Here is a 12,842-nt window from a genome sequence, read left to right as displayed (position 1 = left end):
TACAGTGAGGCTGAGAGCAGGATCCCAGGCTTCAGTTTCTCTTGCCATTCCATAAAGTACTAGTAATACATAAGCAGCTGTTCTGTACAGAGGCTAACAGCATATGCAGAGACCACAGCAAAGACCTAATAACAGAGTACTAGCCATGTGACCCTGGGCAAATTACTCTCCTGCGCAAGTCTCAGTTTCCTCATCTGTAAACTAAGATTAATAGCAGGTTAACCTCACAGGGCTGTTGTAGGGAACAAGTGCAATCAAGCTTGATGTACCTTGAAAGGGTGTGTGGAGTACTATAAACCCTGGAGAAACATTAACCAAGCTGCACTATCACCTACCATTCCACAGCCACCACCCCCTTCTGCAGGAGGGCAGAGCCCCGACTATTCTTATATCCACTTCTCTCCCTGATGAGTCAGGTCAACACCACCTAGCTTAAGTCAACATCATGAGCCCATTCCCCTCTCTAGTGATTTACGTAGGCATAGGCATGCGACCAGTTCTGGCCAATGAAAAACAGAGAATTCCAGTGAGGAGACTCTGGAAAGGTCCGCTTACCCTTAAATGACACAGGATCACTTTTTCCTTCTGTTGGATGTTGTGGTGTGTGTAGTGGGATGGCTAGAACTGTGGTAGCATCCTGTCACTTTGATTCTAATAAAATACCAAAGTGATAGGAAGTCCCCTCCCACATGGTACCAGAGCTGGTCTGTATGACAAGTAAAATACAGCAGAAGCGATGGTGTGTCACATCTGAGACCAGGTTATAGAAGACACTGGCTCCCATCTCAAGCCTCCTCTCTCTCTTGGATCACACAGTTTGGGGAAAGCTAGCTGCCACTGTCATGAAAGTGAAGAGGCCTACATGGCAAGGAACTGAGGACTGATGGTCTGAGTGAACCTGTGGGACCAGATCCTTGATTGAGCCCCAGACGCTGGCGGCCCAGATAACAGCTTGACTCCAACCTCATGAGAGACCCAGAGCCAGAATCACCTACCTAAGCCACTCCCAGATTCCTGAACCAAAGGAAATTTGATCTGCTTCTGTTTTAAGGCACTAAATTTTAGTATAATTTGTTTCACGGCAATAGATAACTAACACAATTCCCTTGTTTATAAGAAATAGATAATTGTTTTCCAAACGTTTTTGACAATGACCCATGTGAATAAACACATTTTAAATCATGACTCAGTGGACATATATGTAGAACTGAAATAAAAATTTCAAAAACTGTAGTTATTATTTACAGTGCATTCTGATATTTTCTATTTTATTGGAAATATATATATACTGGGTATTAATTTTTTTAAAGAAATCGTTCAGTAGATTTCTTTATTAATAAGAGTAAAGATAAAGGCAACCTTTTGAAAATCAATTCTCCATGGTACTTCTACATGATTTGGGACAGCTCTTATTCCAGATTAGATTTCCAAGGATGTTTGTATAACAGAAAGCCTTGGAGGATAGAGACAGATTGCCCTTCCTGGAGAGATGGCAGGTTTGTTCCTGACCAGAATAACAAAGACAATGTCTTCTTCCTGCACAAAGTTGGACGAATCTGCCAGCAATACTATAATACTGGGGTTTATCTAAATGTGATTGGTTCCTTAGCTGTAAGATAAACCCACTGAGTTACCGGGTCCTAAAATGATTTCATGACCCACTAAAAGACTGCAACTGTCAATCTGAAAAATATCACACCATGTAACAATAAAAATTTCTTCTATTGCAAGCATCCTATATCACCACAAAGTAGACCAAATAACCTTGGAACTAAGTAACTAAAACTTCATTCTCCTAGTAAAACTATTAAATACCAGTGCTCTTCTCCTCTGTCTCCTACAAAAGAAAAGAAAAAAAAAAAACCTGTTTCTGAAATAACAGCAGGGGCTCATACCTATGTTATCGCTGATTTCCAGATCAGTCAATAATTGTTTTGAGACCTTAATCACCATCTGCATATTTCCAAAAAGTCCCTCAAAATCAATGTTTGGTATCTGAGAAAGGAAAACAAAACAAAGATGCATAGAAACAAAATTAATAGCATATCATTCACATTAGGAACATCTCTTCAAGGATGATACAAAAATCCCTCAAGGTCATCTTCACCACTCTCATGAGGTTTCCAGAATGGGAACATCTGACATCACCTTCAGTGCCACCTTTTGTCCTTGATCGAACTACTTTCTGCTCCCCCATCCCCATTAACATAGTGAAATGACTGTAGAACCAATTTCTGTTAACTGTATAATAATTGTACAATTATTATACTGAGACAGAAATTCCACCCAGGACCCAAAACCTGATGGCACCATCCACTTCCTAGAATTCTTATGAGTGACTGTTCCAGGAGTCCATACCCAAGCTGAGCCCAGGCGGTCAAGTAACAAGCAACAGGACGGACTGTAAATCCCCAGGATACCGTTAACCTTCCCCACTGCCTCATCCCCAGCATTTAAGAGAGTGTCTAGCATACACATATTAGTAAGAGTTTCTGGAATAAACCTGTAAATCAGATGCTACAGACAGGTAAACCATCACCAGACTTCAATATATTAATATTACTGCAAAGCTTCCCAGTAAAGTGTAAAGTGGTAACTCTAGACTCACTGGAACTGTTTTCACCACAGAAACAGGAAATGTCCTAGGAGTTATTGCAGTAACTTAAGTTAGTAAGTTAATAACGGACTTGATAAGTGACAGGATGGGGAAGGCTTAAGCTGATGACACGTGTCAACTGGGGCCCTTGAATTAAGAGCCGCAGTCACAACCTTTATTTCAAACCCAATAAATCTTTGTGGTGAAAGCTCCCGTACCCTAAGCCTTAGGCCTGGAGAACCATGTTCATGGCAAAGCTCACTCCACTAGTTCCCACCTGTGCCTGTTGCAGGGGAAACATGATCCGCTCAATACACATCTCCAGATCCCGGATGTAGTCTCTTTCCGTCTGAAGAAGTTCCTCTATCACCTTGGCTCTCTTCTCTAGCATCCTTTGCTCTGGGTTTTCAGTGGACACAGAACCAGAAGGGGCCATCAGTGATGAAGACTGGGAGGAGAGAAGCGTCATTTCTAGAAGGAAAAAGAGAACGGGTCAGCAGCTATGAAAGCAGGCCTCTGCAACAGTTTGAGTTGAAAAGAACATATTCTTTTTGAGTTGAAAAGAGCACAACCGAAGGTCTCATGATTGTTGACCATCAGGAAACCTGATCCCCAAGTCCATTCTAATCACAAATATGAAGAGCTGAGCAAGCTTGGAGACAGAACTTCTCCCATCCGTGAGATACCATTTCTAGAATCTGTCCTAAAAACAAGCAGCTGGCCCATTTTATGAGGACAAACCAGTGGCCACAGCCACTTTGCAAAAGAGGCTGAAGGAGGTGCTGTTCTTATAAAGAACTGCTTTCACTTAGGTTTAAAACCTGTTTCAGGAACTTAGCAGCAGAGATACCAAGCTGGAAGTTATAAACACTGATATACTAGCACATGTTAAAGAGAGTATTATGGAAACATAACAATGCCAGCTAAAGGGAAAACAAGAACTAGGTGGGAATTATCTGTCTGAGATCTGGGTGACTGCGTGGCCCACCTTAACCCAATTACTGTGATGGCAGATTAACATTCAGTTCAGTTCAGTTCAGTCGCTCAGTCGTGTCCGACTCTTTGCGACCCCATGAATCGCAGCACGCCAGGCCTCCCTGTCCATCACTAACTCCCGGAGTTCACTCAAACTCAAGTCCATCAAGTTGGTGATGCCATCCAGCCATCTCATCCTCTGTCGTCCCCTTCTCTTCCTGCCCCCAATCCCTCCCAGCATCAGAGTCTTTTCCAATGAGTCAACTCTTCCCATGAGGTGGCCAAAGTATGGAGTTTCAGCTTTAGCATCAGTCCTTCCAATGAACACCCAGGACTGATCTCCTTTAGAATGGACTGGTTGGATCTCCTTGCAGTCCAAGGGACTCTCAAGAGTCTTCTCCAACACCACAATTCAAAAGCATCAATTCTTCCGCGCTCAGCCTTCTGCAGTCCAACTCTCACATCCATACATGACTACTGGAAAAACCACAGCCTTGACTAGATGGACCTTTGTTGGCAAAGTGATGTCTCTGCTTTTCAATATGCTATCTAGGTTGGTCATAACTTTCCTTCCAAGGAGTAAGCGTCTTTTAATTTCATGGCTGCAGTCACCATCTGCGGTGATTTTGGAGCCCAGAAAAATAAAGTCTGACACTATTTCCACTGTTTCCCCATCTATTTCCCATGAAGTGATGGGACCAGATGCCATGATATTCGTTTTCTGAATGTTGAGCTTTAAGCCAACTTTTTCACTCTCCTCTTTCACTTTCATCAAGAGGCTTTTTAGTTCTTCTTCACTTTCTGCCATAAGGGTGGTGTCATCTGCATATCTGAGGTTATTGATATTTCTCCCGGCAATCTTGTTTCCAGCTTGTGCTTCTTCCAGCCCAGAGTTTCTCATGATGTACTCTGCATAGAAGTTAAATAAGCAGGGTGACAATATACAGCCTTGATGAACTCCTTTTCCTATTTGGAACCAGTCTGTTGTTCCATGTCCAGTTCTAACTGTTGCTTCCTGACCTGCATACAAATTTCTCAAGAGGCCGGTCAGGTGGTCTGGTATTCCCATCTCTTTCAGAATTTTCCACAGTTTATTGTGATCCACACAGTCAAAGGCTTTGGCATAGTAGTATATAATAAAATATTTAAGAATTGTCTGGGCTTCCCTGATAGCTTAGTTGGTAAAGAATCCACCTGCAATGCAGGAGACTCCGGTTCGATTCCTGGGTTGGGAAGATCCCCTGGAGAGGAGGAAGGGCTACCCACTCCAGTATTCTTGGGCTTCCCTTGTGGCTCAGCTGGTAAAGAATCCTCCTGCAGTGAGGGAGACCTGGGTTCGATTCCTGGGTTGGGAAGATCCCCTGGAGAGGGGGAAAGGCTACCCACTCCAGTATTCTGGCCTGGAGAACTCCATGGACTGTATAGTCCATGTCATCACAAAGAGTCAGATACGACTGAACGACTTTCACTTTCTTTTTCCCTATGAAAACAATAATGAAGACTCACAAGCAAGTTCTGTTACTTCAAATGTCCTGGAAGATACAAATGACCTATAAATATGAAGTTCTTTAACAGTATTTTCAATTAAAAAAAAAAACCTCTGCAGCCACACTACATGATCTAAAACTGAAAACAAATGCACATTTTGTCATTAGCTTTTACAAATACCTTTACTTAGATATATATATGATGAGAGATCTATTATCTTATATATAAAATGAGATGGCATTTATTTCAAATAGATGTTAAATGCTAAAATAAACAACTGAGAAAATTTCAACAGTGAAGCAATCTCTGCTGTTTATTTCAAATTCCTTAAGATCCACTTTAAAAAATGACGACTTTGGTAAGTAAACATACTAGCAAATCTGAGTGGGATTACAAGAATATTTTTACTCAGATCTAAGAAGTGAAAACACAAGTGTTCAAACTATTAAACTTATGGAAAACTAAGCTTTCACAGCAGATTTTAGTCTCCAAAATCCTTCCCCATTGCCCCTTCACTAAGAATTTAGGAATTCCAATGTTTAAAAAGTGTTAACTCAGATTCTGGTTTCTAAAACCCATTCTCCAGTAGAAGGAACCAGAGTTCTTTGGAGAAATGGCTCTTTCCAAGGCAAGGCAAAGGTAGATGAGTTTGAAACATCTTACGGCAGAAAATAAGGATATGCTGAAGAAAATGATGGGACTGTGTTGAAAGGGCATGGAACCAAATTGAAGGGGCTCCCACTGGCCAAATCTGTACAATTCGAGGATCAAAATAAATAAGCACAGCAATGAATTGTAATCTGTTGACTAAAATAAGAACCCATGAACTCTCATCAATAATATATACGTACATAAATAAACAGGGGAGAAGAGAAATGCTCTTTCTTATGGTAGAATGTCAGCTAATAGATACAGAAGAGGACTTCCCGGTGGTGCACTAAAGTCCGCCTGACAATGCAGGGGACGTGGGTTCAATCCTTGGTCTGGGAAGATCCCACATGCCACCAAGCAACTAAGCCTGTGTACCACAACTACTGAGGTTGTGCTCTGGAGGAGCTAGCCCCAACTACCAAGCCCGAGTGCTGCCCTACTGAAACCTGGGTGCCTAAAGCCTAAGCTCCACGAGAGAAGCCATCACAATGAGAAGCCTGCACATCACAGCAAACAGCCCCTGCTCACCCCAACCAGAGAAAGCCTTCACAAGGTAATGAAGACCCAGCACAGCCATACAGAAATAAATAAAAGTATATATATACATATATAAGAAATAACAGAATTAGAAAAAAAAATTAGTATTTTGCAGCCATCAAAATAAAATTTAGTTCAGGCACAAACCATCAATGGATGATTTCGGTGTTAGTGATAGGGTTTTGATGATGATCAGGATATCTGCATAGTTTTGAACTAGTTACTATACTTATTCCAAAAATGAAACAGTGACTCTACAGTTGAGAAATGGGTAACACCGAAACCTACTAATCAAAATTAACACTACCAATTAAGGCAACGACATCACGTGCTTCCGAGTGTCAGGTCTAGAAACAGCACACTATCCCTTCTGTGGTATTCCAGCCAAAAAGCATAATCTGAAAGGAATCTTGAAGAAACGTCGCACAAACATAGGGATCTGTAACCTTCAAAACGTTATGTCATAAAAGACAAAGGAAGCCTGAGGACAAATCCCCAGTTAAAGATAACTGAAGAGATGACAAGTAAAGGCAATGTGTGATCCTGAACTGAATCCTGATCTCAGGGAAAAAATGTTACAAAGGACATTAATAGGACAAACTGATGAAACTGGAATACAGTATAGACTGTAGATTGGATACATGAGTAAACCAATTAAAATTTTCCTGAAATGGACAGCTACATGCAAAAGAAGGGAATTCGAACATTCTCTCACATTCTATGCAAAAGTAACTCAAAATGAATTAAACATCTAAATATAAGATCAGATACTATAAAACTCTTAGAGGAAAACAGGCAGAACACCCTTTGATACAAAGTGCAGCAATATATTTTTGGATCTGGCTCCTAAAGTAAATAAAAGCAAAAGTAAACAAATACAACAAATAGCTTTTGCACAGCAGAGGAAATCACTGACAAAATGAAAAGAAAATATATTGAAAGGAGAAAATATTTGCAAATGATATGACCAAAGGGATTAATATCCAACACATATAAATAGCTCCTACAACTCAATTAAAAAAAAACAAAAACCCAATTTAAAAATGGGCAGAACTGAATAGACATTTTCCCAGAGAGGAAATGCAGATGGCCAACAGCCATGGGAAAATATGCTCAACATCTCTAACCATAAAGGAAACACAAATCAAAACCACAACGAGGGATCACCTCACACTTGTCATAATGGCCATCATTGAAAAGAACAGAAATTAACACCCGTTGACAAGGATGTGGAAAAAAGGGAACCCTCCTATACTGTTGGTAGAAGTGTAAATTGGTGCAGTCACTATGGAATAGAGTATGGACGTTTCTCAGAAAACTAAAAATAAAACCACCATATGACCCAGCAATTCCACTCCTGGGTATATATCTGGGGAAAACAAACAAACAAACAAACACTAATTCAAAAAGATACATGCACCCCAGGAATAAAGCATAGCAGCATTATATACCATAGCCAAGACATGGAAGATAGCTAAGTTTCCATCAACAGATGAATGGATAAAGAAGATGTGGTATACATACACATATATACACAATGGAATACTACTTAGCGGTAAAAAAGGACTAAATTTGCCATTTGCAGCAATATGGATGGACTTGGAGGGCATTATGCTAATGAAGTAAGTGAGACAAAGGCAAATACCATATGATGGAATCTGAACAATACAACAAACTAGTGATTGTAACACGGAGAAGGCAGTGGCACCCCACTCCAGTACTTTTGCCTGGAAAATCCCATGGACAGAGGAGCCTGGTAGGCTGCAGTCCATGGGGTTGCTAGAGTCGGACAGGACTGAGCGACTTCACTTTCACTTTTCACTTTCATGATTGGAGAAGGAAATGGCAACCCACTCCAGTGTTCTTGCCTGGAGAATCCCAGATGGGCTGCCGTCTATGGGGTCGCATAGAGTCGGACACGACTGAAGCGACTTAGCAGCAGCAGCAGCAGAAGTGATTATAACAAAGAAGCAGACTCACAAATATAGAGAACAAACTAATGGTTACCAGTGTGGGCAGAGAGGTGTGAAGTAAGGATAGGAGAATAGGAAGTACAAACTATTGGGTATAGGATAGGCTCAAGGATGTACTGCACAACACAGGGAATGTGTTCAATATTTGGTAGTAACTGTAAATAGAAAATAATGTTTAAAACTGTATGAAAAAATTTAATTAAAATTCCTGAAATGGCACATGTATTATGGTCATGTATGAAAATATCCATATAATACACTGGTGCTTACCAAGGAGCACAATATATGCAACTTAGTCTCAAATAGTAAAGAAAAGAAGTGCATGTGTGGGTGTGGGTGCGGGTAGAGAAAGTGAGAGAATGAAAACAAAACATGGCAAAATGTTAAATATCGGCAAATACAAATAAAGATCTGTATACCACTGCAATTTTCTATAAATTTGATACTATTCAAGATAAAATTTAAGAAGACAAAATTAGAAATTTTCTTTCTGGAACTACTTTTTTGGATAGAATGAATGACAGAATTTCAAATCTTACTTCAGAGTGTTAAATGATGACTAAATTAATTGTAGTCTACATAAAATTTTCAATTGCCTTATTTTTAATTTTATTTACAATTTTAAACCTATGGAATTTCAGCCCCATATACAGTTGCCAGAAGCAGCAAGTTGAGCAGAGAAATTTATTTTCAACACAGGACTAAAAAGCTCTGAAAAGGGACACTTACTGAATTCCTACCACATGTCAGGCGCTTTATATGTTATGTCTCTGTACTCATTTAATATTCACACCAAAACTCTGAAGTAGTATTATTATTCCCATTTAACAGATAAGAAAACCTAGGCTTTGAGAGACTGACCAATTTGTTCCAGCCTCTGTAGTGAATAAACAGCAGTTCTGGGATTTCAATCTAAATATATTTAAATCCAAATCCTGAATTAAATCCACTTAATCCTGCACCATTCTTCCTCCCTACCCTGGAATTTCAACTAGAAAGGTCAGGGCTTATTTGCCTTGAATATTAAAAATTCCCCTGAAGCTATTATCTCCCAGGAATCAAAGTTCTATTATAATACATGAAAGCAGAAGATGCCAGAGCACTCATCAATTTGAACCCAGCAACCTACACTGAGACTCAGATTTTTATGTATATTTAAAAACAGAAAGAAATGGTAACAATTCTTTTAAAATACCACAAAGCCACTTTTTCCCCCTATAGGTGGATTTATAAACTGTTGAAAAGACTTTAAAACACAAAAAGGAAACATCCCTGTGGGATGTTTTTGCTAATTTGTGGTTTCCTGGGCACCTCCCCCTGGTGGTTCAGATGGTAAAGAATTTGCCTGAAATTCGGGAGACCTCAGTTCGATCCCTGGGTTGGGAAGATCCCCTGAAGAAGGGAAAGGCTACCCACTCCAGTATTCTGGACTGGAGAATTCCATGCAGAAGTCCATGGGGTCGCAAAGAGTCGAACACGACTGAGTGACTTTCACTTCACCCCTGACAAAATGCTAGGCGCTTCTGAAGATGCAGGTCACCTTCAGGCTCCACATACACATTAACACTCAAAGATTAGGTCCGACTTGGAACATCTGGCTTGAAATGGCTCCAAAAGTAAAACTGTTATTCCATTATTCCAAACACACTAAGGGGGAAAAAAAGATCTACAATTACTTTGCCTATAGCCAAAGCTATGGTATTTCCAGTAGTCATGTATGGATGTGAAAGTTGGACCATAAAGAAGGTTGAGTGCCCAAGAACTGATGCTTTTGAACTGTGGTGTTGGAAAAGACTCTTGAGAGTCCCTTGGACTGCAAGGAGATCCAACCAGTCAGTCCTAAAGGAAATCAACCCTGAATATTCCTTGGAAGGACCGATGCTGAAGCTGAAACTCCAATACCTTGGCCACCTGATGTGAAGAGCCAACTCATTAGAAAAGACCCTGATGCTGGGAAAGATTGAAGGCAGGAGGAGAAGGGGACAAGAGAGTAGGAGATGGCTGGATGGCATCATTGATTCAATGGACATGAGTTTGAGCAAGCTCTGGGAGGTGGTGAAGGACAGGGAAGCCTGGCGTGCTGCAGTCCATGGGGTCACAAAGGGTCAGACACGACAGAGAAACTGAATAACAAGTGAGAGAGAGCCCCCCTCCCCCGCGAGCCAGTGAAACTCACACTCCCCCATTATTTAACTGGGGAGCCTTGCCAAAGTCCATTTTCACCTCTGGGCCTCAACATCCTCATTTGCAGAACTGCTGAGCAAATTAAATAAGTAATTTACTCAACACAAACTAGTCCTTTTCCCACAATGGGCCAGAAGACGCCATCTGCACTAAGGTAAAATGCACCAAGAAGAAATGGTTCCGGGCCCATAAAATCCCACTTTTCTGTAAGAACAATGAAGTCTGGGGACGGGGAAGCACTCCAGAGGAAACTGAGGCCTAGCAGCACCAGCTAACAACAAAACGTGCAGACCAGTCCCACTTTCCTCCTAGGGCAGCCCTGGAGGTGTTAAGGAGCTGGCAACACAAACTTATGACTGTGATAAAACCAATAGGGATGGGTGTTCTGTTTTGTTTTTTCTTTTTGTCTCATTAACTCCCCCCACCGCCCCCCGCAAAATCCCAAGTCATCCCCATGCCCTGAGGTTAGTGCACAGTCCCAGGCTCATTCTGAAGAGTTCCTAGGAAGCGATGCTGTTAACCAGCAGCCTCCCACAACTCTACCCACCACATTCCAAAGCAGACTTAAAGAGAACAGCCACTCAGTCTTCCCTTGCCTCGGAAAGCTGGCTCTTTGCTGGGGAAAATCTCTCAACTCCTGGCGAGGTTCCAAGCAGCACTTGAACGAGGCGGCCAACTGTTTTACCTGCTTTTGTGCGGGTTCCAGCAACCCTGGACATACCTGCAGCACCAAAATGCTGGTGCAAGAGTTCCCATAGGTCCAAGGCCAGGCTGGCAGAATAGAATCTTCCCAGCGCTCCGGAATGCTCCACAACCCCCTAAAATCCTTTGAATAGGGTAGGCATTTCCCCCAGGCTTTCCCATATTTACATATGAATCGTTCCGAGTCCCCCAGGCTATCACAACAGGGCCTGTTCTAAAGGATGGAGCTGGAATCCTCTGCTTCCTGGACTGAGACGCAGAAGAGAGGGCCCAGCTCTGCTCTGACTCAACCCCTTTTCCCTCTTAGCTTTTCTTTCTTCGTCCTAAAACTGCCACAATTTCACTTCAGGAGTTTTTAAATCAAGAGTGTTATCTCCTTTTCCTGCCCCTTTTAATGTGTTGTTTTTGGATCCTCTTTTCAGGGAAGAAGTCTTACGATAAGAGGCAAAGACGTAAAGAGGGCAGCATTTGTCTACCTTTCCGTTCTCAGGACCTCTTGTTCTGCAGTTCCTCCCCAGGCCCCGCACAGCCCTCACTTTCCCCAGCGTCCTGCTACTTCTAGGTACCTTATCCTAAAGCCATCAGAATGCAGGTCTCACCTAGCTGGTCCCAGGACAGCAAGAACTGCTAACATTTACACTTTAAAAGGAAGTGTGGAAAAGAAAGTTGCAGAACATGCCACTTCTGTTTTTAAAAAGAGATGGAGAGGGAGAAAGAAAAAGGTGAGAAACATGCAAAAACCTCTACATATTTCCATATACACACATATAATATGTAAGTCCACAGAAAAAGGTATCGGGGAGAACACACTAAACTCCTCGGACAGGGAACTTGGATTGGGGATGGAGACTTGAGCTCAACCAGTACCTTTTAATTTCCTAAGAATCTAGTAATGTACTACCAGTAATTTAAGATAAGCTGTCATGCTAGCCAAGATTCATCTCTATGGGTGAAATTTTAAGCAATCTGAGAGAAGAACTTCTGATCAAGTTCTGCGAGAAGGATGGCACCATTGCCTAACTCCAGGGTTCCTGCTTCCTTCCACCATCAAATGGAGCTCTTTTTGGTTTTAAATTTTAACAAATATTTATATGACATTTACTCTGCATGTCAAGCATTGTTCAGGCACTTTACAAATACTGGTTTATTTAATCCTCATATCGTCCCCATCTTACTGATTCATGAAGAGAAATTTGTAACTGGCCCAGTATGTGGAAGATGAGAGCCCACACTGGCTTCAGAGCCTACAATTGCTACTCTGCCTCTAGCGCTTTTTCCGGGCAGGCAAATCTTGGCAACTGTGGCCTGGAAATCTACTTGTGGGTTTTAGTGACTGCCTGGTAGCTAATGACAAAATCGTGATTTTTAAAGCACACTTAACTTTCTGTATAGCCACAGGTCACCCACCCACCATTTCAACTGTGAACAATGACATATTTAAGCATGTATACTATATGTATGTCCATATCATTACATCTGTAAAACCCTACTCAGGGGACTTCCCTGGTGGCAGAGGAGATAAGAATCTGCCTGCCAATGAAGGGGACATGCGTTCGATCCCTGATCTGGGAAGATTTCACGTGTGGAGCAACTAAGCCCATGTGCCTTGAGCCTGTGCTCTGCAACAAGAGAAACCACAGCAAAGAGAAGCCCAAGCACTTCAATGAAGAGCAGCAGTCAAAGAAGCATTCAATGAAGAGCTCACCGCAACTAGAGAAAGCCCATGAAGCAATGAA

At 41.7% G+C, this 12,842-nt stretch overlaps 1 protein-coding gene across 4 annotated transcripts in view; it reads right to left on the bottom strand.

The window, feature by feature from the left end:
* The window catches only part of DNMBP (dynamin binding protein), a 117,282-nt gene that overhangs the window by 21,100 nt on the left and 83,340 nt on the right, over window positions 1–12,842 (bottom strand). For all 4 annotated transcript variants that reach the window (XM_027528494.1, XM_027528493.1, XM_027528495.1 and 1 more), the window contains 2 exons: window positions 2,874–3,067; window positions 1,896–1,995 (listed from right to left, as the gene is read on the bottom strand). In XM_027528494.1, the coding sequence (XP_027384295.1) occupies window positions 1,896–1,995; window positions 2,874–3,067 (294 nt within the window). The remainder of the gene's footprint in view (window positions 1–1,895; window positions 1,996–2,873; window positions 3,068–12,842) is intronic.

Source organism: Bos indicus x Bos taurus, chromosome 26, assembly GCF_003369695.1.
Source record: "Bos indicus x Bos taurus breed Angus x Brahman F1 hybrid chromosome 26, Bos_hybrid_MaternalHap_v2.0, whole genome shotgun sequence".
NCBI lineage: Eukaryota > Metazoa > Chordata > Mammalia > Artiodactyla > Bovidae > Bos > Bos indicus x Bos taurus.
This window is presented reverse-complemented; position numbering and strand designations above follow the sequence as displayed.